The 24743-nt window shown below is 37.9% G+C and overlaps 1 protein-coding gene across 7 annotated transcripts; it reads left to right on the top strand.

Moving 5' to 3' along the window:
• The first annotated feature begins 1092 nt into the window (after nucleotides 1–1092).
• LOC149025086 (uncharacterized) lies at nucleotides 1093–24512 on the top strand. Of its 7 annotated transcripts, none has more exons than XM_089145300.1 (9): nucleotides 1093–1239; nucleotides 2109–2532; nucleotides 2936–3247; nucleotides 4807–4857; nucleotides 4990–5073; nucleotides 22064–22130; nucleotides 22243–22594; nucleotides 22689–22916; nucleotides 23089–24505. In XM_089145300.1, exons 2-5 carry the CDS (start codon nucleotides 2149–2151, stop codon nucleotides 5020–5022), a joined length of 780 nt encoding a protein of 259 aa, XP_089001426.1. In that variant the 5' UTR covers nucleotides 1093–1239; nucleotides 2109–2148; the 3' UTR covers nucleotides 5023–5073; nucleotides 22064–22130; nucleotides 22243–22594; nucleotides 22689–22916; nucleotides 23089–24505. The 7 variants fall into 7 exon arrangements, with proteins under 7 accessions (XP_089001426.1, XP_089001425.1, XP_089001427.1 ...); XM_089145299.1 differs by having other exon boundaries at nucleotides 22689–22922; XM_089145301.1 differs by having other exon boundaries at nucleotides 4995–15877; nucleotides 22689–24512.
• The last annotated feature ends 231 nt before the right edge of the window (nucleotides 24513–24743 follow it).

The raw sequence follows: 24743 nt of genomic DNA, 5'->3' as shown, positions 1-24743 counted from the left end.
GTTTTCAAACATATAAATCACAATTTGATGGGTTGCAAGTTCTTCCATGACTTTCCTAAGGTAAAGCTCCGAATTCCAACCATATTTTTTTTCCCAATGAAAATTATTCAAACTCCAAAGCAACAAAAAGAAACTGATCCGAGTCGAGCATCAAATGGTTCAACCTTTGTTTATTTTCTAAAACATAATTCGTGACTTAATGAAAATACATATTATTAAAAAAATGAACATATGGACAAATCAGATACAAAAGGCTTCCACATAACTAAGAGTAAAAGAATTTTTCTTACATGGCTTTACCTCAACATTTTTATTGAAATATTGTTTTAATACATTGGCCAACGAGACAACAATATAATAATACAAGTCTAGATCCTCTATCTCCTAAAGGGAGAGCTACCCGATGGCTGTCAACCACATACTATAGCACAGAGTGCTCCCCGACGGGTTCCCGATCACACAAAATAGTGGGGCCTGCGGATGAAATTTTAAACTTTTTTTTTTGTTTTTTCCAAAGAGTGTTTCACCGTGGGCCCCATTGTTTTGTGTGGTCAGGAATCCTTCGGGGAGTTGATCTGGACTCCTATAGGGGGGCCATAGGGTAATGGTGATGGGGTGCACTTTTTAATTTTTTATTTCACTTATGGGCCCCATATATTTGTGGTTATAAAGCGGTCTGGAGCGATTAGGGGAGATGATGTACCCTCAAATAATACCATTAGACAAAGAGCACATCGAGCCAAGTTGATCAAACCGGAACCAAATCTCATCTTGAGACGGAACCAAATCGAACCGGAGATGCCCTAACCGGGGCACCAGTGCGTAATACGCACATACTAAGATTTCTTCTCCTATTAGGGAGGTGAGAGAAGACTTGTGTGAGGATCCGTAAATCCAACCCATCAAGCTATTCTTAGGCGTTCACGAGAGCATATTCGTTGTCTCACGATAAAACGAGATTTTTGTAATTTCTCCATCATCTATTAGTATTTGCAAAAGCACCCTTCGTATTTTACTTTTTATTTTTCGCCGTCTTATCGTATATAATCTTTATTCGTCACATAAATTTCCTTCCCAAATACATATGTACAGATTACAGAACAGAGGGGGAGAGAGAGAGAAAGAGGGGATTGTTTATAGAGAATAAGAAGATCAACCTTTGAAGAAGACAGACCTCATTGCTGAGTCTTGAATAGATCGAGCATCCAGTGGAGGAAGAAGAAAAAAATAATCGTGAAGGTCTTTCTTCTGCTTCTTTTTTCTGCAGTTTAATTTCTGTTTAGGGTTTAATTAATCTCTTTACTTCGGATGATAAGTTTCAATTTTCTCTTTCCGTATTGAAGGCCAAGTTTTTTTTAGCGATTCTGTTACGGTAATGGAGACTGCAACTATTCTCGGACCTTATTTTTTGTGCATAAAGTTTTTTAGAATTTTTAGATTTTCTCGTTTATTTATTTATGTAGGCAGGTGTAAACGTGTTCATTCTATTGTTGTGTATCTATTTGGATTTTTCTTGAACAGTTCGTTCTTGTTTCCGATTAAGTTTGAAGTTTTTAGCATCTGTCGGGTTTTATTTGTTGCAAGAAGCATTCTTCTTCCACTGTGGGAAGAAGTGCTCTGATTACCGGTTTTCTTTTCTTCTTGTTCTGTCATCCTCCTTCTAGGTTTGTCTTTTCTTCTGGAACTCATGTTTATCGCTGTGTCGATATTATTGTTTCTGGGCCTCTCACCGTCCAGTGTCTTTCTTTTCTCTGGAAATTTTACTTTTTCGTTATGGATTGCTTTAGTAACACTTTCACATTATGTGACGTGTATCTGTTGGATTGATGTAGCAAGGCCTTCAAATTATATACTTCATATGTTTCACCCCTTTGTTTATTAACATCTTTGTTGTAGATACTGAATCTGTGGACTGATTTATAATTTTATTGATCTTCCTTCCCTCCCCCCTTCTTGATTTTTTTTCAAATATATATTCCATTCGAAGTGCAAGTAACCTCCGTTTAATTTTTTCCTCTGTTTCTCTTACTTTTTTGTTTGAATATTTTGATATTATTGGACATGGTTTCTTATCTAGTGTACAAACTGGTGTTTGTTGATTATAATAGGTTTTTGCGGGTCTGCATCACACTAAAAACCTAGCAAATAATGAGATTCAAGAGAGGAAGTAAAGTGGAGGTACTAAGCAAGGAGGTGCCTTCAGGTGCATGGTGTTGTGCTGAAATAATCCATGGGAATGGACACAATTACGATGTCAAGTATGATGGGGTCCCAGGCACCACGGATAGAGTGTCCAGAAAAGCCATTAGGCCTCTTCCTCCACCAGTAGAAGGTGCAAACAAATGGGGCCCTGGTGACATTGTTGAGGTCTTTGGCAACAACTCCTGGAGAATGGCAACAATCTCAAAGGTTGTGGATGGAAATTGCTTGGCTGTCAGACTTCTTGGATCTCCGGGGGAATTCAAAGTCCACAGATCTGATATAAGGGTGCGGCAATCTTGGATAGATAACAAGTGGGTCCTAGTTGGAAAGGTAAACACATTTATCTGCATATAACTTTTGTTTGAGTTGGTTGCCAATGAACTCTTGTATGCAACCATGTTCCATGTTTTTGACAGGCATGGGTGTAAGAGTTGATTATTTTATGTGTAAACTTTTAAGGTTTCACAGTTGTTATATATATATACACACACATATAGTGTTGACACATTGGAGCATTCAACTGTGGTGGTTTATTTAGTAGAATCCTAGTGACATGGATTGTTATGCCAGCTGTGTTTTCTAGAATTGCTTTCATACTAGCCTTTAGTGTCTTCTTGTATATTTTGTATGTGTTGAAAAATACCACAGTAAACTCATGAAATTGGCTAACCATTATTTTGTGGGTTATTATCATTCTTAAATTGGCTGACTAATTTTATGTGTATGCATGCAGGGTCCTGCACTTTGTGAAGATGGGACATCTAACAAATTATCAACTTCAAGGTTTAATAGGAAGCTAAACTTTCAGGCACCACTAAAAAGTAGAAAGTCCAATTTATGTGCCGGAGATTGTCCATCACCTGTTGAATACAACTGTTTCCAGGAGTCCCACATGGTCTCCTCAAGAACACGGAAGAGGGGCTCACCTAATTCTTCATTCCACGTTGATGCACTTACTGGAGCTAACTGCAAATTGAGATCGGTTGAAAAAGATGGCAGGCGTCAAAGACTAATTACAGGGCATCCATCTCCTCTCCTTGGAAAGGTAGATGCTGTTGCTTACCCACAAGAAATGCTGGGTGAAAAATACATGCATTCTTCCTTTAACAACAGAATAGCCAGATATTCTGAAATGGATCAGGAGATGGGAACACGAAATGGCGATATTGGATGTTTTGTTGCAAGAAGCTTAGAATGTAATGATGTTAATGATGCTGATAGTAGTGCATCCTCTGTTGGTAGTTGTAGCTACAGTCCCTATGAATTTCATATTCATTCTTTAGCAGATCATAGTCAGGATAGAGATAGTACATCAGATGATGCCAATTCTTTTAGTGGGTCAGGGCATGAGGAAAGATTTCCCTTTCCCACAAAAGAGGAATTGGCTGCAGAAATTCATAGGTTAGAGCTGCATGCCTACCGTTGCACCATAGAGGCATTACATGCTTCTGGGCCCTTAAGTTGGGATCAGGAGTCCTTAGTGACAAATCTCCGTCTTTCGCTCAACATTTCTAATGATGAACATTTGAGGGAGCTAAGGAACTTAGTTTCATATGAAACGAACTTTGGTATCTGTTGATGGGAAATTGGGGTCTTACTTTGGAAGAGACCTATTTTGTTTTTTCTTTCTTATTCTCCCTTCCCTTGCCATAGGGTCCTTTCCCATTGCATTAATGGTCTTTAAAGTCAACATTGTAAGAAGTAAACATTTCATTCTATATTTTGTAGCTCCTATGTGGAAATTCAATCTGTAATGATCTAGATATGATTACAGTGGCTTTTGAAATATCTGTACCATAAACTCTTATAAAGCAAAGGAATATCCTGCCTTGGCTTGTCATGGTATATTCAATTTATTCTTTTGTTGTTCCTTTTGTGCTTGTACTATGAAGCATTACCTGATAAGGAAGTCAGTTTTATTTTCAGTATTTGAAAAGGGGCACTATTGAAGCACTGCAAATTGAAGTGTACAACCTTATTTGTAAATACAAGAAGACACTTTTTGGATTTTTTTTGGGGGGGGGGGGTTTCTGATGGTGGAAAGCTTTGGATAATTAAATGAGGATAAATTGTCAAGTGACTCCTATCTAGCTCTACATTACAAGAGTTTCCCATTATTTGAAAAAGAATAATGTTACCCTGAAAAGTAAAGTCTTGAGAGAGTTTGACAGCATGTTGCTGTCCCCTAGAACTACATATATATCTTCAGGATGATCAAGGCTACATTTCTGAGTTTTTGCACACATTTGAAGTAGTCTCCTGATTCCATTACCTTGGACAGGATGGTTCATTTGTTTTTCAAACATGAAATGCAATTTGTTAAGCAAATCCAAAGATTATGGGTTTGCAGCTCTGATTTGACAAGGTTAATAAATTTCTTGATTATGTTTTTTCCCCCTATCCGTTCCTTTCTAATGTTTGTTAAGAGTTCTTAACTGATTTTTTAATTCACTAAATAGCAGGCTGTTTTTTCATGCTTTTTTCGCCCCCATTTATTCTTGCTGCTGTCTCCATGTTCAAATATTTTGATTGCGCCCATACCATTTGGCATCATGAGAAGTTCCATATTGAGAGTGTTATTGATGCTTCCCCTAAATTTTCCAGGGCCGAAGTTGGAGGCTTGTACAACTTGCTTCCAAAGGTCTAAGGATCATGGTAGGGTCTTGCCACCTTTCTCTTGGTATAGGCAATGGGGAATATTTGCATCAGATTCATTACAAATAAGAAAGCCAATAAGAAGTTTTTCGTATCAATATATTATTAATTCATCGGTTCCTTCCATTCTAGGCCAGCTATGAGGCTGCTGTCTGTGCTGAATGAAGTCAAACCAGAAACTGCTATGGAATGTCCTGATATGTGGATGCATGAGAGGTTTTGAAACCTTTTAACTTAGCTACTCCATATCATTACTTTTTTCTTGCTCCTGGCATAAGTTTCTTTTTTATACACTGCATAGCTTTTATCCAAACAGCTGACCATTCAGTCTTTTTATTGATGGATACTGCTTTGTTGTTATGGTTGAACTTCTGTTAACTTTTGATTCTGGAAAGCAGATCTGGGAAAGACAGTGACCCAGCTTGAATTGAATTTTGATGGAAAATGTTACCAGGGAAGTAGATTAAAGAGAAAAATTGAATTAAGGAAGTAGGTAGTCCATATAAACCTGCTCTGCTTACCTCTAGGATGGAATAAAGTTATCGCCAGATCAGAATAAACAGTGAGCTTTTATTTCAGGTTGGACTGCTAAATCATATTACAACGACCTCATGGTGAATGAGTTGCTGATTGAAAAGTTAGAAAAAACACAACTGTCACCCGTAGTATGAAGGGTTCAAGTTTAAAAGGGAAAATTTATGTTTTTAGAAACTGATACAATTCAAAAAGGGGTCACACCCGTCCCAGTGTATGTTTCAGAAACTGATAAATTCAGAAATGGCTCACCCCTCCCTTCAAGGGAAACCGATGATACTAAGCATATGTGGATCCTGTTTGCACATAAAAATTGAGGTAGGCTTCAAGCCATGAGACTAAAATGTGGATGAACTCACTTTAACAGCATAGTAGTATACAATCTTTGGGTTTTTGAGAAATTCACAATCTTCCTCTCGGGTATCTTTGACTTAGCTCGCTCCTCCCTCTTGCAACTCTCCAGATTTAACCTAGGTTCTTTCATTGTGACCTACTTGGGCCTCCCCCTCATCCCTGGTAGGATCACTCGCCATCACTGCTCCTAAATGCTTGATCACATTCGGAAAAAGCTCCAACTTTGGAAATGTGAATTCCTCTCATTTGCTGGCAGAGTGGTTCTCATTCATTCTGTCCTCCAATCTTCCTATCTTTATTGGTGTGGTATCTTCTCTCTCCCCAAATTTACCATCCATGCCATGGAATCCCTCTTTTCTACTTTTCTCTGGAAACGCCAAGAATCCTCTTATTTCCTCCATCCAATCAGTTGGGCTGCCACATGCCGCCCTAAATCTGAAGGTCTTGAAATCCGTCGCATATGTGATGTTAATTTGGCTTGTCTTCTCAAATTCATCTGGAAAGTTGCTTCCAAACACGACTCCATTTGGGTCTCCTGGGTCTACTCATATTTTCTCAAATCGGACTTCATCTGGACAGTCCCGATTCATTCCACATCTCGGCCCTGCGACCCTCGTTTGTGCTCCCCGACGGCTTACCACCACAAAAAACAGGGGGCCCCAGGGGTGGTGATCCTCCACTTTTTTTTTTAATATTTTCAGTGGTGGGGCCCACCGTTTCTGTGGTGGAAAAACCGTCGGGGAGCACTCTGTGCTCCCCGTCGAGGGTGATGATCCGGATTCCTTCTTGGCCCCCGGGCTGTTTATGACTCCCGCATCCCTAAAGCTGCCCCTTTCTCCTCCTTTATCTTGAATGGCTCTTGGTCCCCTTCTCCCCATCCTAGTCTCACACAGTCTGGACTTATCTCCTCCCCTCTCGTCCTCTGCTTTTGACCTCACCATTTGGACCCTCCCATACCAAAACTTTCCCAACCGCCTCTGCTTGGAACCTCCTCAGGTCCCCGTCCCCCCTGTCCCGTGGGCCCCTTTGGTTTGGTTCAAATGCCATATCCCCCGCCACTCCCTCACCCTTTGGAAAGCTCTCAACCTAGCCCTCCCAACCCAATCTTCCCTCATCAATCACCACATCCTTGCTAAACCCAATTGTATTCTTTGTCAGAATGGCACTGAGGACCTTGATCACCTTTTTTTTTCTTATCCCTTCTCCTGCTCCATCTAGAGGTTAGGCCTTGCTTCTATTTGGCCTAGATTGAGATGTTCTTTTGGCTTGGCTTGAGATTGGAATTAGATCCTAAGAAACTTCTCTGGCTCCACGATTTGCGACCAAGTGGGTAAGCTCGTCTTTGCCGCTACCGTTCACCATTTATGGTGAGAGCGCAATATGAGAAGATGGACTTCCAAATCCCGATTCTGAGACTTGATTTGGAATGCCATCTATTTTGATGTTTCTTCTAGAGTTATAATTTCCCCCTTGTCCCCCAGTCATTTACTCTCTAAGGAATAGGTTGATTGTTAGTTCCTGGAGTCTAGCCTCCTCTTTCCAATCGCCCTCTTGACTTGCTGCTCCCCCTCCCCATTTCTCTTTGTATTTCTCGTTGGCTCCATGTTTAATATAATTATTTATTCATTAAAAAATCTTTGGGTTTTTAAATTAAAGGTATGCCTAACACCTAATGCATCTTGAAATCCTTGCATATTTTTACTTGGAAAAAATCTGTTTTGAGTGTGAGATATAGATAGCTTCTTGGCATCGGTGACTTGTGACTTGTTTTGCTTCAGAGATGTGAAATCAAATAGTATATATTCCCTGAGTTGGAATCAAGTATGTATGTTAAATATATACAATGATTTTTTGTATATTTGGTACTTTGGCTATTTATGGTATGGTTTTTATTTTTTTGATTTTTGCCTCAGGAAAGGTTTGTAGTTGTGCTTGGTATCCTTTATGTAAACTATGTTCTAATTGCAGAAAGGCTGAGAGAAAAAAAAATTACAGAAACTGCAAATAGATCAAGACTTTCTTTTTTATTTTCACTGAAACCCATTTTCAATTGTTCTTGTGGTGAGTTTAAAAATACACATGCTAACTGATGTATTTTGAGGATAAAATGGATCATTCTCGCTGCTTAGGCCTGGGAGTTTTCTGACTTTTTCAGGCGTAGAATCGCATTGCTACTATCAACACTAGCAAGAATTAATCATGATACTCAGCTAAACAAGGAGTATTTAATCCCTGAAATCATATCTGGTGAACTTCACAGTTTGCTGATTTCCTTATAGGTTCAAACTCTGAGTCAGCAAAGATTTGGGTATAAATCTCTAAGGTATGGATCTCCCGAGTGTGGTTGCTCATTGGTCCAAAACTCAAAGCCAATCAAATGGCGCTAATGGGTTAGCAAGTGTCTATTTTTCATTTGATATTGCTGTTAAACGTTAAAGATCACAGAACCAGTGGGAAGGAAGATGATAAAGAAAGAAGAGATTAACTATGAAAAAGAAGGTCCTGTAAAGTAAGGGAAGAAGAGATAAGGGCAGGTGAGTAGATGTTACTGGCTTTTCAAATTAGGTATTAACAGAAACTCCATTCAAATTGGTTCTGACTATATGCACCACAAATAAGAGCTTAAGTAAAAGAATCCTAGTTGTGTGTTGAAACTTTAATTCTGTAACATAATTAAAAGTGAACTTTAAACCTTGCTATTACAAAACTTAAAAAAAAGAAAGGCAATTAAAAAGTTGTGTATACTCTTATTCTTACTCTTATGTTGGAATTAAGATGAGTTCCAATTCAAGGAATCCTATCTTATTCTATCTTAATTTAAGTCCAGTTAACTCTTCTTTAAGTTTGTACTATATGATGATTGTAAAACAACAGGCGCACCGAGCATATGAGGCTTCCACTACTGTAGGGTCTGTGGAGGTTTGAATGTATGATCCCTGTTTTGTTGAAGGCTATTACATTGATTTGAACCTGATTGTATGGTTTATAGTATGGCACTGTGTTGTATTGTGTCAGCCGAAATTTATCAGTATCATGAGTATCAGTTTGGGAATAACCTACAATATTGCGCTGTAAATATTTTTCCTGCCTGTGAGTCTGTGGCTCCATATTCTATCCGTCTATTCAACAAGTGTTCTACTGCTACATCTGGTTTCATTGCTAATATTTGGCTGCCATGATCTATCTACAATTTGGATCTTATCTGGATTATTTGCTAATCTGTTATTTCCAGTGATGGGACTCTTCTGATACTATCAATGCACCTAATTTCCAGTTTTACTGATATTAATCTCGTTGACAGCAAGCTGGAACTTATTGTTACTTGCATACGAGTCTGTTGTTTAATTCCTCCTATATGGTCTCTCCTGTATCTGTTAAGGGGACTAACTCTTTACTGTTGCACTTGGATTGAGTTTTATTTTGGGAATTTTATTTCCTGTTATTAGCACCACCTTCGACCAGAGCTTGTGACGTAACCTTGGATCGGAAGGGATCAACTAGGGGCTAATTGCACAATGGTTTCCATGAATGTCACATTTGGGGAGTCTGAAGTTGGATGTCGGTTCCATTTGAGGATTGGGATTAGGGTAAAGTTAGGGTGGGTTTTGTCATGTAGATGATGGGGAGGTTAACAGTGTAAGGTTCAGGGTTGGAAGAGATTTGAATGCTGAGTTTGAGTTCCAGTAAAATAGGAATCTTAGGTGAAATTAGTGTTTATGATGGGAATTTTGGACTATTCCTTTTCTTTTGGTTGGGGGTGGGGAGTGCTTGTGTTTGATCCCAATATGTGTTGTGATTAAGACCAATTTTCACCATGTGAAATATTTTGGGGCCTTGACACGCCTATACGGCCATTACCGTGCAGGCCATGGGTTTTGTTCTGAATTGTGAGCTCTTCAAAATGACTGGTTGTGGGCCCAAACTGTTTGGAGGTCATGTATTGCTGTATTTCGGCATTTCTTGGGTACAAGGGCATTTTAGTCATTTTACCTTGAAGTATAATTTTTTGCCAATAACTATATATAGTTTCTTACCAGGGTTGAGAGGGGTTGAAAAACGGTTGGGTTGTAACTCTTCTTCCTCATAGTGAAACACTATATCTGTTCAGCCATGGTTGTAGACTTCGAGTGAACCACTTAAAATCTTGTTTCTTCAATGTGCTTTTGCTCTGTTTTTCTAAAAATATGGACAAAAATTTATGGTTGGATTCTGTGATTTGAAAGCTGGGTCTGCCATCAAAAAGTTCGTACTAGGGTTATGATGGGTGGATGGGATCCAAGTTTGCATTAAATGTGGGAGGTTTTGTGGTCCTAATCTGGAAGGATTCTACGGATGGATGCGTAGTAACTGAAAAATTATGAAAATAAAAACTTAAGGCTAAGGAAGCTGTAAATAATTCCCTGTACTTGCAGGAAATCCTTGGCCGGAGCTTGTTACTTGATCCATTTGATGAATAGCTGAAGGAAGATAAATTCAGTTGGAGGAGATATTTGATCAAGTTGAAAGTCTATGTCATGCTGCAGGAGCTAATTGGTTTCATATCAATTTCACAGTTTGAACCTTCTAGGTACCTTCCCACTGCAAGGAGTCAATTGGTTACATGCTGATCCCGTCTGAGTTTAGATCAGACACTAAACTGAACTCTCAATGGAAGTATAAAGGAACATCAGCTCGCAAAGCAATTTTGTATGTCAAATTTGAGTTCAGTACTTGCCCTAATAGAACTTTATATAATTGACTCAAAAAGAGACTCTTACAGTAGGAGTTATGACCCAACCCAACTGTTAACCTATACTGTCACTGATAGACACAAAGAAAATCTCAATCCAGCTGCGCTGAACGGTTAAAAGGAATATATGATGCAAACAGAATCTCCTATAATAACTTAAATTGAACCACCAGTTCAAACTAGCAAAACTGGTTCTACATTAAAACATAAAAATAAACTTAAATATAGAAGCTAAAATTTTCATCGATTTAATTACCCATAGAAAGTTGCCGCATACATAGAAAATCCATGTGATCAATGTTCTGACGTGTACATTACCCGCCTTTACTCCCAAGAAAAGAAACCAATTCGGGCCAACGCAGAGCTGTTCTAGTGGTTGAAACCAACACCTCTTAGTGAAGAGGTCGTGGGTTCGACTCTCGCTGAGGCATATTAATATCCCCATACCCCGGCTTAATAAAGCCCCTTTGTACCAAAAAAAAAAAAAAAAGAAACCAATTCGGTAATGAATTTGCATTAGCTTGGCCAATGCCTGATTTGTTATGCTTCTGATATTGGACTTACAAGACCTTCTACTTCAATTAGCTGCCTATTATTCTGGTTCATTGTGGATTTTGGAAACCTATGACCTGGGTCGATTTGAACCCCATCAACATCATTTAGAAAGATGTACTTCTTTATTTTCAGGGTTGAATGGCATCAAAATGCTATGTAGTTAAGACCTACTACATGTCTGTTGTAGTATTTCTGATGTGATCAAGGTTGAACCCCTATAATGGGACCCAGTATCTAGGCCCAAAGGGTCCAATCTAGAGCTTGCCAAATACCCCAGGGGTATTTTGGTCATTTTTCCTGCACTTTTAGGGCTCAAGATGGGTCTGGTTGGAACCCCCTTGATCTAAGGTTATGGATTTATTTTTTATTTTTTTATTTGGGTTAGTATTTTTGTTAGTTATGAAAGATTCCAAGTCCATTGTAATTTCTTAGTTTGAGTTGTGTTGGAATTGGTTAGGTTGTGGATAAGATAACTCTTCAGCAAAGAGGGTTCATATCTTTTAGGAGTTATGCTTTTGATTTAGATTTGTCTTTAATAGTGGTTTTGAGTACTTAAGGTTAGAAGTCTTTTCCTAAAGAGGACTCTAATAGATAAAACTCTAATAGATAAGGTAGTAGTTAAGTTGGTCTCTAAGTCCTAGCTGAGTTTGAGCTGATTTCTTCTTTCTCTGTAAAGGCTATAAATGGCCAAGTATTCTTTATAAATCTTCAGTGTAGGATGATTAGTAAAACGAGATGGAGATTTGAGAGTTTTTGTACCTCTCCCTCTGTCAAGATAGCTTTATTTATATAAAAAGATTACATAGATCTGGACATAATATTCTGTCCACTTCCCAAAAAATAGAAAGACTGAAAAATAGTAACTTCTACAACTCACTTCAAATCAGCTCTAAATCAAAGTTTCCTAAACTAATTACATAGGGAATCTGGAAATAAATCAGTGCCATACCTAACAAGTAAAATCAAATCTGTCCCACATATATCCTTTCCAAAATAACCACAAGACTGTTGACCAACATAAGATCCATGAATATCTTGCAATATCTTGCTGACCAAGCAACAGTATAATGTTATTCTAACTCCATCTTTAACAAAAAGTATATGGGGAGGTGAGGAGAAGCTAGCAAATGGTCTAGAAGAAGAGGGAGAGGGTTAGAAGGGGCTGGGGTTGCTGTTCACTTACTTTTAGGAAGCTGTGAATGATTATTGGCTGCTTGATAATTGCTTGTAAAGTGCTAGAATGGAGAAGAAGAAGCTTGAACTTGAACAAGTTCTACTCAACCAGGGCCCCCTCAACTAGCAAATCTTCTCTCTTCTCCCTTCTTCTCAGTCTCCTTTCTTCTTCTTCTCTGTGCTCATAGATTCTGGAATTATAATGTGGTATCAGAGCCTTAATCTGATTCCTGGGTTGCCTCTTATCACCTGTTGATTTGAGAGTCGTTTCAAAGAATTTTCTATTTGTGGTGAAAGTTTGATCTTCAATTGGAGCTGCAGTCTAAGTTTTGAGAATCTTTTGAGTACCTTCTCTTGCCTATTACAGTCTTTGCGGCAATCTATTTTTCTAACTCTGAATCAGCCACACGATGATGTGAAGAAGTGTTTCTTCAAGAAGGCCTGATTTCCTACCCTATTAATGGCTTCAAGGTCCGGATATGTACTATGCCTGTGGCATTGGAATCTGAAATTTACTGCTGCTTCAAGACTTATACTTGCACTGAGATCTGCTACTTGATGGAAGACCTTGAAGCCCACTCTGTTTTTTGTCAACAAGTATGCTTTTCTATGGATTACAACTCCACTGTCGAGGTTCCTGTTTCACTTTGAATTCTGCACCTCAGGTGCTATTCTAACTCAATCTACTTTAGTTTTTTAAAGCTTATTCCTCTACGGTTGCTGTTTCTGTTCACCTAGCTACTTGCCTGTTCAAGGTCCTTGTTTGGTTTACTCTTCTATCCCTGCACATCTATTTATTACTGCTGACATAGCTAACCCTAAGGCATCCTAGCTGTGATGTTCTCCTCCATAATTTTCTGCTTTGATATTCCTTTTGTGGTTTGCTTGCTTTCCTGATTGAAACGACAATCATGTTACCTACTTTATTTGAGTTCAGTTTTCTTTTCGCTTTTCTTTTTTTTGTAATAGTTCCCTTTTCACTCAATTACCATAATTTTCTTCCTTTATTACGTATTCGCTCATGTCCTATGATATTCTTTCATCTTATTGGGTTTCTGAATCTATTTTCCAGTTATTACTCCTGCCTCGCTTTCCATTATTAATGCTCCACCTATTACCTTTCTTTCTAGCAATAGTTCTCCTTTCCTTATTTAGTATATTTCTCATGATTGGGTAACTGCTTAAGTTGTGCTATGTGCCTGCCTCTCTTTATTTAGCTTCCTTTTTATGCTATTCTTTTTTTGGAGGGGAAAAAAAAAGAATTTACAGAACTAGCATTGGGGTTAATTTGCAACCTCTTTGTGGTCAGAATTGCCATTGGGCTTATTTTGCAAGGTGGAACCCTCTTTGTGGTCAGATTTTTATAGAATTGCCATTTAGCTTATCTACAAAACATTTTATTTGGTGGACTATTACATCAGGTTGTATTCCAACTTTTGAAGATTGTCAATAGTGCAGCCATTATTTCTACCGTGAAAGGTGCATTGGTAATTAATGGAATCTAGTTGCAATGCTATGTTTGGTTATTGTTTTGCCTAGTGCACGTTAGTGCTACATGTGAGGGGGAGATTGGAGGCTTATTTTACATCTACTCAAGATTTGTCAAAGAGTATTATTTGTGAAGTTTTTTTTTTCCTCTTAACATGATATTCTATTTACCTACCTAGTTCATAGTAACTCATACTGTCTTTTACCTACTTACTTGGTTTACAGTAACTTATACTACCTTTTATCTACCTACTTGGTCCGGAGTAACTTATACTGCGGTTTATCTACCTACTTGGTATATAGTAATCCATACTACTTTTTACCTACCTACTTGGTCTGTAGTGACCCATATTGTCTTTTGTCTATTTAGTTGGTTTGCAGTAACCCATACTACCTTTTACTTACTTACTTAGTTGGTCCCCTAGTAACCTATACTATCTTTTACTGAGCTACTTGGTCTGCAATAACCTATTTTATCTATCTCTTGTCTACTTACTTGGTTTGCAGTAATCTATACTGCCTTTTACCTATCCACTTAGTTTGCAGTAACCTATACTGTATTTTGCCTACCTACTTGATCCTCATTAACCTATACTGTCTTTTACCTACTTATACTTTTAACTACTACTTGCCTTCTTTTGAAAAACTGATATGCAACATTGGACCTGTACTTCTTACCTACTTATGTGGACATTGATGTTGCATTTGTTACCTTCCTATGTGGACGTTGGAGCAACATTGCTACTTATGCTCAAGATTAATGAAGAATTTTTATTTTTTATTTTTTATATATATATTCTTGTTATTCCAAGCTAGAGAACTTGTCTTGTATGCTCTAGCTTGAGGGTGAGTGTTAAAGATGGAGTTAGAATAACATTATACTGTTGCTTGGTCAGCAAGATATTGCAAGATATTCATGGATCTTATGTTGATCAACAGTCTTGCGGTCATTTTAGGAAAGATATGTGGGACAAATTTGATTTTACGTGTTAGATTTGGCACTAATTTATTTTCAGGTTTCCTATGTAATTAGTGTAGGAAACTTAGATTTAGATTTGATTTGAAGTGAGCTGTAGAAGTTACTATATTGGTTCGGACTGAAGAAGCAATGTCACTCGATCATTATCAAACTGACTGCAATCTTTTTCTGTCTGTGAAGATCCCACCAGAACGCCTTCTACTTCTAATAGGCCATGAGAACCTAGATTGAACCATAGCCTTAAAGGATTAATTCTGAAATTGCAAAACAACAAAATCATAGGTGGTTCTAGCCTAACTGAACCCTTGAATACCCTAGAAGCCTTAAAACATACAAACCCGAACTTGTGAAATTTCTGCCCTTCTTCTGCTACTCCTGAGAACTAAACCCTACCCAACTTAGTCTCTCTCCTACATCCTGAAACCTTAGGAAGAGCTCAGAAATTGCATAACAGAAGCAGTAGCTCATCCTCCTACCTAGCCGAAACCCTAAAATCTTGTTTTTCAGTCCTTTCTTATTAAATTTCAGATCTGGAAATTGTGTTACAGCAAGATTTGGAGTGTTATGAATTCACCCAACATACCCTAAAAACATAGTTCCCTTTGCTGGAATTTCTGGGCGGCCTTTAGATTTAGGAAAATTCCTAAAATATCCTTAACCCTAAATCTGGGTTCACATCAATTTCTTTATCCAAGGAAACCTGATTCCCTGGTATTGTCATGATCTATTTCTGTTGGACTTTGTTAAGGTATATATTGAAATACACTTTTGGAGCAAAAAACAACATACAACATGTATCATGCATAAACTAAAATGGAGAACAAAGTATGACCAAACAAGTTCATTGAATTGAAATTTTCATAAAGGATGAAGTCTCCTACATGTATTCATATCCATTGCCATGAAGATTTTGATGCATCATCTGGCTTAGTTTTATCTAAATGTATGGGTTTATAGCAAAAAGTGGGATCAAAAGTCATCGTGTTTTAAACTCAAAATGACAAGTTTTTTCCCTTATAAATCCTATCCTTTTCTTTGAAATCTCCTTCAATCTTTCATCTCAGATTGTTGGTGATGCAAATGATGATGTTGTAGCACTCTTTGATTCATCTGTGAGTGTAGAAGCCCTAACTACGTTTGAAAAGACTTGCTTAAATGGAGGATTTCTGACTTTCAGTCGAGAGTTTCTCTTCTTTTTTCTCCAGAATGTGAGTTATTTAGAGTCTGACTCAAAAATAAATTTTTTATGGTTTGTATGACTATATTGATGGTATTTGTATTTAGTATGTATCCAGCTGTATCAGCCTATTATCCATACGTATTACAGCAACCACAAAACCCTTCACTGGACATATTAGTACGTATCAGTTGTATCATGTCAGCCAATATATTTCGATCCCATCTGATACAGTCCCATTTGTAACCATAGATGGATTGATACTTCTTGCCACCCACATGTGGCATATAAATTTTATGGATTAATGAATTGTCTGGATTTAAAACATTCGAGAACTAGATTTATATCGATTGGATGGAAGTGGGGAAATAGAATGATGGTTACAAAAGTGGAGAGAGGGTGTGACTGAATTCTAGTTATTTGTTATTTTTAGGGGAGACGGGCAAAGACATGTATTTTGCCAAGTCTCTGAGTTTTGTACTCCAGTCCATGTGTGAAGGAAATGACTTGAAGTCAATAGAAGAGGCTGTAGAGTGAAAATAAGAAACTCCCTTGTCAAGAGTTGTATAGTAGTTGATTCAATGTTATGTTTGAGTTAATTCTCTTATTGGTGGATGTTAGCTAGTAGTTGGTTGATGTATTTAATTTTTGTCTCTAGATTGACTATATAACAGGACTTCTATGAGAGGTAATCACTTCACTCATGAATCGAAATTGATATTTTTGCTTTTGTGAGTTATCAGCAGTGTTATCAAAGCGTCCGCCAAGGCGGCAAAGTGGTTTTTGAACTGCTTAATTGACGCACTGTTTTTTTGCCGCTTTTTCGCCTAAGCGCTGCCCCTTTGCGGCCTTGTGCGCCTTATTGCAGCCTAGATGCTAAAGCTTCCGCTTTTTTTACATTTTGTACGTAATTTTTTTCTTAATTTTATAAATCAAAATTTATTCTACAAAACCATATATAAATATAATAGCTTAGTCATTTCGGAATTGAGCCCCAAATTGCAAAGGAATTCCGATGCCCAAAGTGACATAGGACCTTTACAAGTTCCGAGGGTGCTGCCCCCACACCTCAAGTCATTTCAAAACCCCACAAAATGTGTGGGACTTTGTGGGAAAGTAAAAAGTGGGACCCACAATTAACACTTCTCTACAAAATTCCTTCCTCTCCTTTCCTTCTCCCTCATCCCACTACACATGGGGCCCACATGTTTTTCTTTCCCTCCCTTTTCCCCCCCACCTTTGCAAATAAACGTAGCCTTCTCATTTAATGGATAATGACTTGAAAATTGGAATAATGAGATCTCTTTTTTTTTTTTTTTTTTCTCCCCCCTTTTTTTAATTTTTTTTTTTTTTTTTTTTTTTTGATATAACTTTTTTTTTTTTTTTTTTTTTTTGATAAATTTTCATAATGTTGGATTCTATTAGGAGTCTAATAAGAGTTTGTATAGGAATTAAATTAGAGTTTGCATTCATGTTAACTTCTATTCCTTGTAATAGTCTACTTTCCACTTTATTATAAATAAAGGGCTTGAGATCATGGATCAATAAGCCATTCTGCCAAACATTGTATTTCAACATGGCATCAGAGCCTAAATTCGATTTGGGAAGCGACCTACCTTCTTCTTCTTCTGATTTTTTTTCAAACCCATCGCCAATCTTCAGTTCTAGGCGTTTTTCAGTACCATCTTGGTCGCCAACTGAAACAGAAAAAAAAAGAAAAAAAGAAAGAAGAAGACGATTCTGTTCCGTCTCGATTCAATGAATAAGAACAGAAAACAGAGGAAAGAAGAAGAGAAGAAGAGAAGAAGAAATCAGCAACTTCCGCTGCTTTCGCAACAACTTCGGCTTCAGCTCTCGCAATTTTTTTCTGTTTGATTCTTCATCTGAAGCCTGCGATTCTGAAGCTTGGTTAGTCATCTGAAACCTTCGATTGGGGTTCTGCTATTAAGGTTCTTCGACTGGGGCTGTTCTCCTTAAGCCTGTGAAAGACCATAACGGATCTGTTATGGTTTGAATTTGATTTTTGAATTCAAGTTTTTGAATTCAATTTTTGAATTTAAGTTTTGAATTCAAGTTTTGAGTTATTTTGGTAAATTTGCTTTACAGGGACTTATATGTAAATTTGTATAAGTTCTGAGATTTATTTGCAAATTCCGTTTTTTCAAGGACATATTTGTCATTACTGAAAAAAAAAAAAAGAAAAGAAGAGAAAAAAGAGGTAGATCTGTTTGGGTTGTTTGGCTATTGCATTCTCACGACATTTCTGTTACTTCGAAAGGGTGAAGACTGAAGAACTGCAGATAATTTTGTCAACATGACAACTATTGATGATACTACTGCTCCCACTGGATCTGAATATTTTTCCACTTTTCATTCTCTTTCGGTAAGATTTGACGGCACAAATTACTTGATCTGGTCTCGATCTGCTTACCTGACTATTGCTGGAAGAGGATTAGTTGGATACATTACGGGCACTACTATCAAACCCACTACCGCAGGTGTTTTACAGGATAAATGGATATCAAACGACTCTCTTATTATGTCATTCCTTTTGAATTCCATGCATTCAAATATTGCCCGGGGTTACCTATTACTTGATACTGCAGCCCAAATCTGGAAGGCTACTACTGAAACATATGGACAGTTGGGGAATGATGCACAGGTTTATGAGCTACGAAAGAAGCTTCATGAGACTACCCAAAAGGAACTAACTGTGGCCCACTATTATGCTGAGTTGCGATCTCTTTGGCAAGAGTTGGATCATTATGGGGATTATCACCCCACAAATCCAGATGATGTGGTGACATATAAGAAGTACATTGATAAGATTCGAGTATATGACTTCTTGGCAGGTTTGAACGTGGAGTACGATCAGATCAGAGTGCAAGTCTTAAGTCATTCTCCCTTTCCTACACTAGAACAGTCTTATGCTCTTGTTCAGTGTGAGGAAAGTCGTCGATTAGTCATGCTTCATACTCCTATTATGGAGAAATCAGCTTTACAGTCTGTTCGCACTAAATCTGATCCGGCTAAGGAGATTATTAAGTGTGAGCACTGTCACAAACCATATCATACCAAGGAAAATTGTTGGAAACTGCATGGGAAGCCTGCTGATTTTGAGCAAAAACGAGCACAAAGACAGGGAAAACAAAAGGCTAATCTTTCTGAGACAGATTCCACCACACCCTCTGCAGACGTTGGTTTTTCGCAGGAGTTTGCTACTCTGCGACGTATTATGCAGTCTTCTACTGCCGGTACAGCCTCAACCACTGCTTCCTCTACTACCCCTACCAACTCCTACCTAGCTACTTCAGGATCTGGGGAAGGAGATTGGTCGTGGTAAATGGACTTTATTTGCTCGAGCCAATTGGAGGATCTACTTCTGCTTTGACTACATCTTCTAAACCAGTCCATTCGGTAATATCAGACCTTCATTAGTGGCACCGTAGGCTTGGTCAACCCCCTTTAAAATTTTGTCATTTTCTCTAGATTTGTTTTTCTGATACTTTTATCTTCCATTACAATTTCTTCCTTTCCAAGTTTCCCCATTGGAATTTCCTTTGTTATTATCTTCCCACGTGTAACGCTACACGTGAGGGGGAGATTGAAGATGTCTACAATTCAAAGCCTTTCATGTAGACTTCCTTATGCAGAATTTGATCTTTGTTACCTTTGAAAGTTTGTCCCTTACCTTCGCAATCTTCCACTTTGGAGATCTAACATTGCTATAGATCTATCTTTTTTACTGTGCAGAACTTGATCTCTGTTAACCCTGGAGATTTGCCCCTTAACTTGACATCTTCCCTTCAGAGATCTAACCTTGCAAAAGACTTGTCGTTTGACCTTTGCAGAACTTGATCTCTATTACCTTTGGAGATTGTCACTTATCTTGACAAATTTTCCCCTACCTTTGGAGATTGCCCCTTGGCAAACTTTCCCTTTAAAGATCTTACATTGCTACAAATCAAAACTTTCACTTTGGCTATTTTGCCCTAGCTATTGTTACCCCAAAAATATATTTTCCCTCAAATTTGTGCAGAAATTTAGTCTTCTCAACATTTGAAGATTCTACTTCTTTACTTGGGCGTTCTTCCTTGGAGACATAAAGTTGCAGTAAAGATGAGGACAAATCAAATGGAAGTCTATAAGGCAGACGTAATCTATAAGTTTGAAGATCAAATTGCTGATGTTTACCTGGATAGATGTTTTATACTTTTTTGGTCAAGTTGGACATGTGTGATATCCATGCCTCAACTTGAGGGGGAGTGTTGGATTCTATTAGGAGTCTAATAAGAGTTTGTATAGGAATTAAATTAGAGTTTGCATTCATGTGAACTTCTATTCCTTGTAATAGTCTACTTTCCACTTTATTATAAATAAAGGGCTTGAGATCATGGATCAATAAGCCATTCTGCCAAACATTGTATTTCAACACATAATTATGATTCTTGAATGCTTTTTTGGATGAATGTTTTTTTAACTTATTATAGAAAGTAGTAGTATTGAAAATTTTTGACCCAATTGCTTTGGTCGCCTTATTGCCGCCTAGGCGCTGCTTTGTCGCCTAAACGCCTAGGTGGAGCCCCAATCGCTTTGGTTGCCTTGCCACCTTGACAACCTTGGTTATGGGTTATTCTTATCTATGAGAAACCTTGTGTTTAAATCAAGGTAGGTTGGTCTCTAGTCCAATCAATCCACCTTGCGGAGGAATTCCAAGTGTTACTTTGTTGTCTTTATTGTCCCCCCCTCATTTTCTCTCTTTTTTTTTTTTTTCGACTTTTTTTTTTTTTAGAAATAAATGGGGGGAAAAAAAAGGGGGGGGGCCCCCCGGTGGGGGGGGGGGGAGCAGGAAAGGAAAGGATTTTATGGAATACTTGAAGATGTAGGTCAACATGTTAGGTAAAGTAATATTTCTTTTTATTCGCTCTCTTTTCCACTAAGTCTTACTCCTACCGAAAACAGTGGGTTTTTAAGAAGAGCGGATTGGGAGAAGTTGCTTTGCCACTTAAGCTGACATTTCGTTTAAATCATGACCAGTTGTCTCTCCATTATCCCACAAGTTAAATGAACAAACCTAGATTTTGGTATTCAGTGGAAAAGCTTCCTTTTTTCCTACCCCTTTTTCCAACTCCACTCTATTCTGTCAAACAAACGATCTGTTACTTTTTCATCTATTAATAGGTCTATTTTAGTGATTAGTCTCGTGTTTTTGGTTACTAATCAGATTTGCCCGTCTTGATATCAGATATTCAGGGTGTCCTCATTTCATTTTGGTTAGGTCTGGGCTTCTGCCTAACTCTATTTTGATCTATAGTTTTCTGCCCCTACTTTGAATTACAATTGTGCCCCTGTTGTCATAATATTATTCTAGAGTTACCATTATGATCACTCTTAAGTTTTAGTTTTGTTCACATCTGACTTTGTATTATAGTTAACCTTTGAAATCTAAAATTCATTCTCTGAGAAAAGATCTTGATTGCCTTTTTTTTTTTTTTGATTACTCAAGAAGCTCTTTGGTCTCTCTTTCTCTCTCTCTCTCTCTATGGATTCAATATCTAGTCATTTGAATGAATATGCCTAGCGGCTGATCTGTATTCAAACTTCACCAATGCCATTTGAATCCATATGCGGGCTTTTATTTTCAGGCCCAGTCACGTTTTCTTTTTATTTCTTCTAGGGGGGTGGGGGTTGGTTTTTCTGGCAGAGTTCATCTTTTTGTGATTTTTTTTTGGTATAGGTCTTTTTGTAATATTTTGTTGCTTAAAAAATTGACCCATACATTCTGAACTAATGTGGTAAACCAATCAAGTTTTTGGTCTGGTTCCTGGTTTCAAAACTAGACATTAAACTTGAGGATGAAAAATATATGCTTTTACAAGTCCCTTTTTTTTCCCTTCTAATACCGATAGTTTGATCCTTCTGCATATTCAGAATGTGAATTTTTCTTTTTCTTGGCGATAACTTTCCCCATGCATTTGTCTGGCTAGCTGCTTGATGCACCATCAAGTAGTAACAGGACTCAACTAACCAAAAGCTGCCTGCCCACAGTATGTATATGTTGGTTATTAACGTGGTTTCAATGAGGTGCACCTGATGATTTTTATGTATACATGGCTGCTGCTATATCATATCTGCTCTGTGAGTCAAAAGTGCTCAAATTTTGTTTGTTCAGTTTTTGCATCTACTTACATAAAATTTGGTGTGTTTGCTTTTACAGGTGAATCTTGGAGCTGATTTGAATTTGCTGTTTTTCTGTATCTCCACTCAGAAGAATATTCCTTCAGGTGGTCTCTCACCAACCAGCTGCTGAATTCCTTGTCTTATTCGGCTTGAATTCCAGGCACTCGGTATCAGGCTGAGTTGCCTAAATGTACTAACCTTATTATATGCCATCAGAACCTTGCTCCTTCAATTATCTCTGCTGAAAACGTCACTATGGTGGACTGTTGCAAGACCGAAGCAGATGAGCTAACTCCACAATAGCTGCTGATGATGGTGTATATACTCCCACTGGATAACATGACCTCCCTTCCATGCCAATCAATTGTCTTTACTGTCTTTGCATGGCCTTCTGTTGCCAGGTCTTGGGATCAATTTCCGTCATCGGTTCTCTATATGTGCCTCTCTTCCAGCTTCGCCCTCTCCATGCTGTGATAATTGCTCTCACAAGATGTAAAACTATGGGTGCAAAGTAGTAGCTCATTCAGCTTGTTTTTGAATCGGTCTCACCAATATAATTGGTACAATGGTAAAATCTTACCTCAAGATGTTAGTGATTAACACGTCTTGTTTTTTTATCTCTATTTTATCCTAATGCTGTTTTTCCCTGGTTTTTGCATCAGAAGGGACCTTCAATCTTTCCATTCCCTTCCCCCAGCAGCCCCTCCCTCTCTGTTTCTCTCTCATTTTCCCCATTGAGAAAAATAAAATAAAAACCGTACTGAAGGCAGGTTTGGCTACTTCTTGACGTACATCAGCTGCGTTGCTTCAAAGGAACCGAATCAAACACTCAAGCACCACCGGCATGGCTTATAAAAATTGTGTTTCCGAGATTTGGGTTTTCTTAACAGGTGGAGGTATTTTATATTTGTTGAAAATAATTGGTCAGGCACACTGTTTCTATCATAGTTTCTTGTTTCCCTACTGTACAAGCTCCTTTCGTCTGCCATTGATTGGATGGGTCTTTTCAATGTCTCACTGCATGGCGAGTCTTAATCATCAGATGCTTTTGTACTTTTGCAGATGATGTACATTTTGGACTTTCTGCAATCAGAGTATCATTTTTTGGATTTCCTTATCAAGTCTTGACATATATATACAACCAGCATTCCTCTCTGATTGAGGGTAGGTATCCTGGTTTAATGGAATCTGCTTCCTATTTTACCTCCTGAAGTGCTACCAATCACTCAGTTGATGCTGCTAATTGGGGAAATTTGTTCAATCATACCAACTTGTGAATGTACCATTGGATCTTACTTCGCATTATTGACTTCATCATATTCTATTTTAGTTATTCATTTATCCCCTCGTCTGCACACTATTAAAAATGTACATATATCTTTTTTTGGTTAAGAACGCAGTAATTAAACGGGCATCACAGGTGAGGCTGTGAATCAATTTGCACTACTGGATGTCCACATCAAGCTTTGACAGATAAGCGAAATGTGCTCCGTAGATTATTACGCAGCACTGAAGCAAAATCCCTGTTCTTGAGCTTAATTAATTTAGATATTTCTGCTCTCTTACTCTTAGGCATTGTGTACCCCTCGGGCCCCCCAACCCCCCAAAAAAATCCAATTTAAAACTGAGAATGAAGGGAAAGTGAAGAACAACCAGAGCCCACATGATTATTTTCACTTTGAAGAATTCGTCCATGCTTCCCTTCGCATGTGGTTGCGTAGCATAAATGCCGTGGATTGCAGATATTGGATTGAAGCCAGAATTTGCGGATGCTACCCAATTTGGAATGGGTATGATTGTTGATTTTATTATGTTAAAGCTTTTGTATTAAAATAACAGGGAATCAGTGAAACAAACCTCAGGGAAGCATTAAATGGCTCTTATAATTCTTTCTTAAGCTTGCCATTCTTCTTATATCTAGCATTGTACAAAATAGAATTAGAATACAAGAATCCATATGGTGGATATCATTTGGTTTTGGTTGGAACAAGTCTTCTTGTTCTGTTCTCTTTGATTTAAAATTTTTGGAGTTTTGGCCTCAATCTTATTCAGATCAGAATCTCCAATCCGCCCTAGGTTTTTTAATCTCTGTCAATGCCGTAGAAATGTATCTACCAACTTCAATTGCTCAAGTAACTAACTTATCTAGAAGCCATTGATCTACCTCTGCCAAATTATGGTTTTTTCTTCATTCTGAGATGCTCTAGAATTCAGAATTATGTTTGGCAAATACTGGCTACATCTTTGGCATGTTGATCTGTCTTAATCAATGCTGACCCCTCCATACTATGTGAGCTGGAAGTGATTCAGAAAATGATTGATTTTGGACTTCTTGTTATCATAATGTTTTTCAGAGCCTGACCATGGCTGATACCTCCTCATATTTTGTGAACCTCTAAGAGATTTTGGACTTACTCGTTATCATAATGTTTTTTCAGAGCCTGACCATGGCTGATACCTCCTCATACTTTGTGAACCTCAAGAGTCTCCTTAAAAGCTGGTTTGAACACCAGATGTCTTTCTCTTTAGTTTCAACTTGCATTATCATTGTATTTGAATTCAGGCTGTGTTTGGTTTGCAATATGGAATAGATTCCAAGTTTACACATTTTTGGAAGCTGAGAACATAGAAGTGAACCGGATTCAAAATTAGATTGCTGGGTCTTAAATCTGTAAATGCAAGGTCCAAGTGAGAAGAACTGGAAAAGGGAATGGCTA

Source organism: Hakea prostrata, chromosome 2, assembly GCF_041222555.1.
Source record: "Hakea prostrata isolate BN-2017 chromosome 2, UWA_Hpros_2, whole genome shotgun sequence".
Lineage (NCBI taxonomy): Eukaryota > Viridiplantae > Streptophyta > Magnoliopsida > Proteales > Proteaceae > Hakea > Hakea prostrata.
The sequence above is the reverse complement of the archived record's forward strand: the minus strand, read 5'-3'. Positions and strand labels throughout refer to the sequence as shown.

Coding starts and splice junctions, on each gene's coding strand:
- LOC149025086 (XM_089145295.1), top strand. CDS start 2,149: ATGAGATTCAAGAGAGGAAGTAAAGTGGAGGTACTAAGCAAGGAGGTG. Junction 2,533..2,935: donor AGTGGGTCCTAGTTGGAAAG/GTAAACACATTT, acceptor GTATGCATGCAG/GGTCCTGCACTTTGTGAAGA.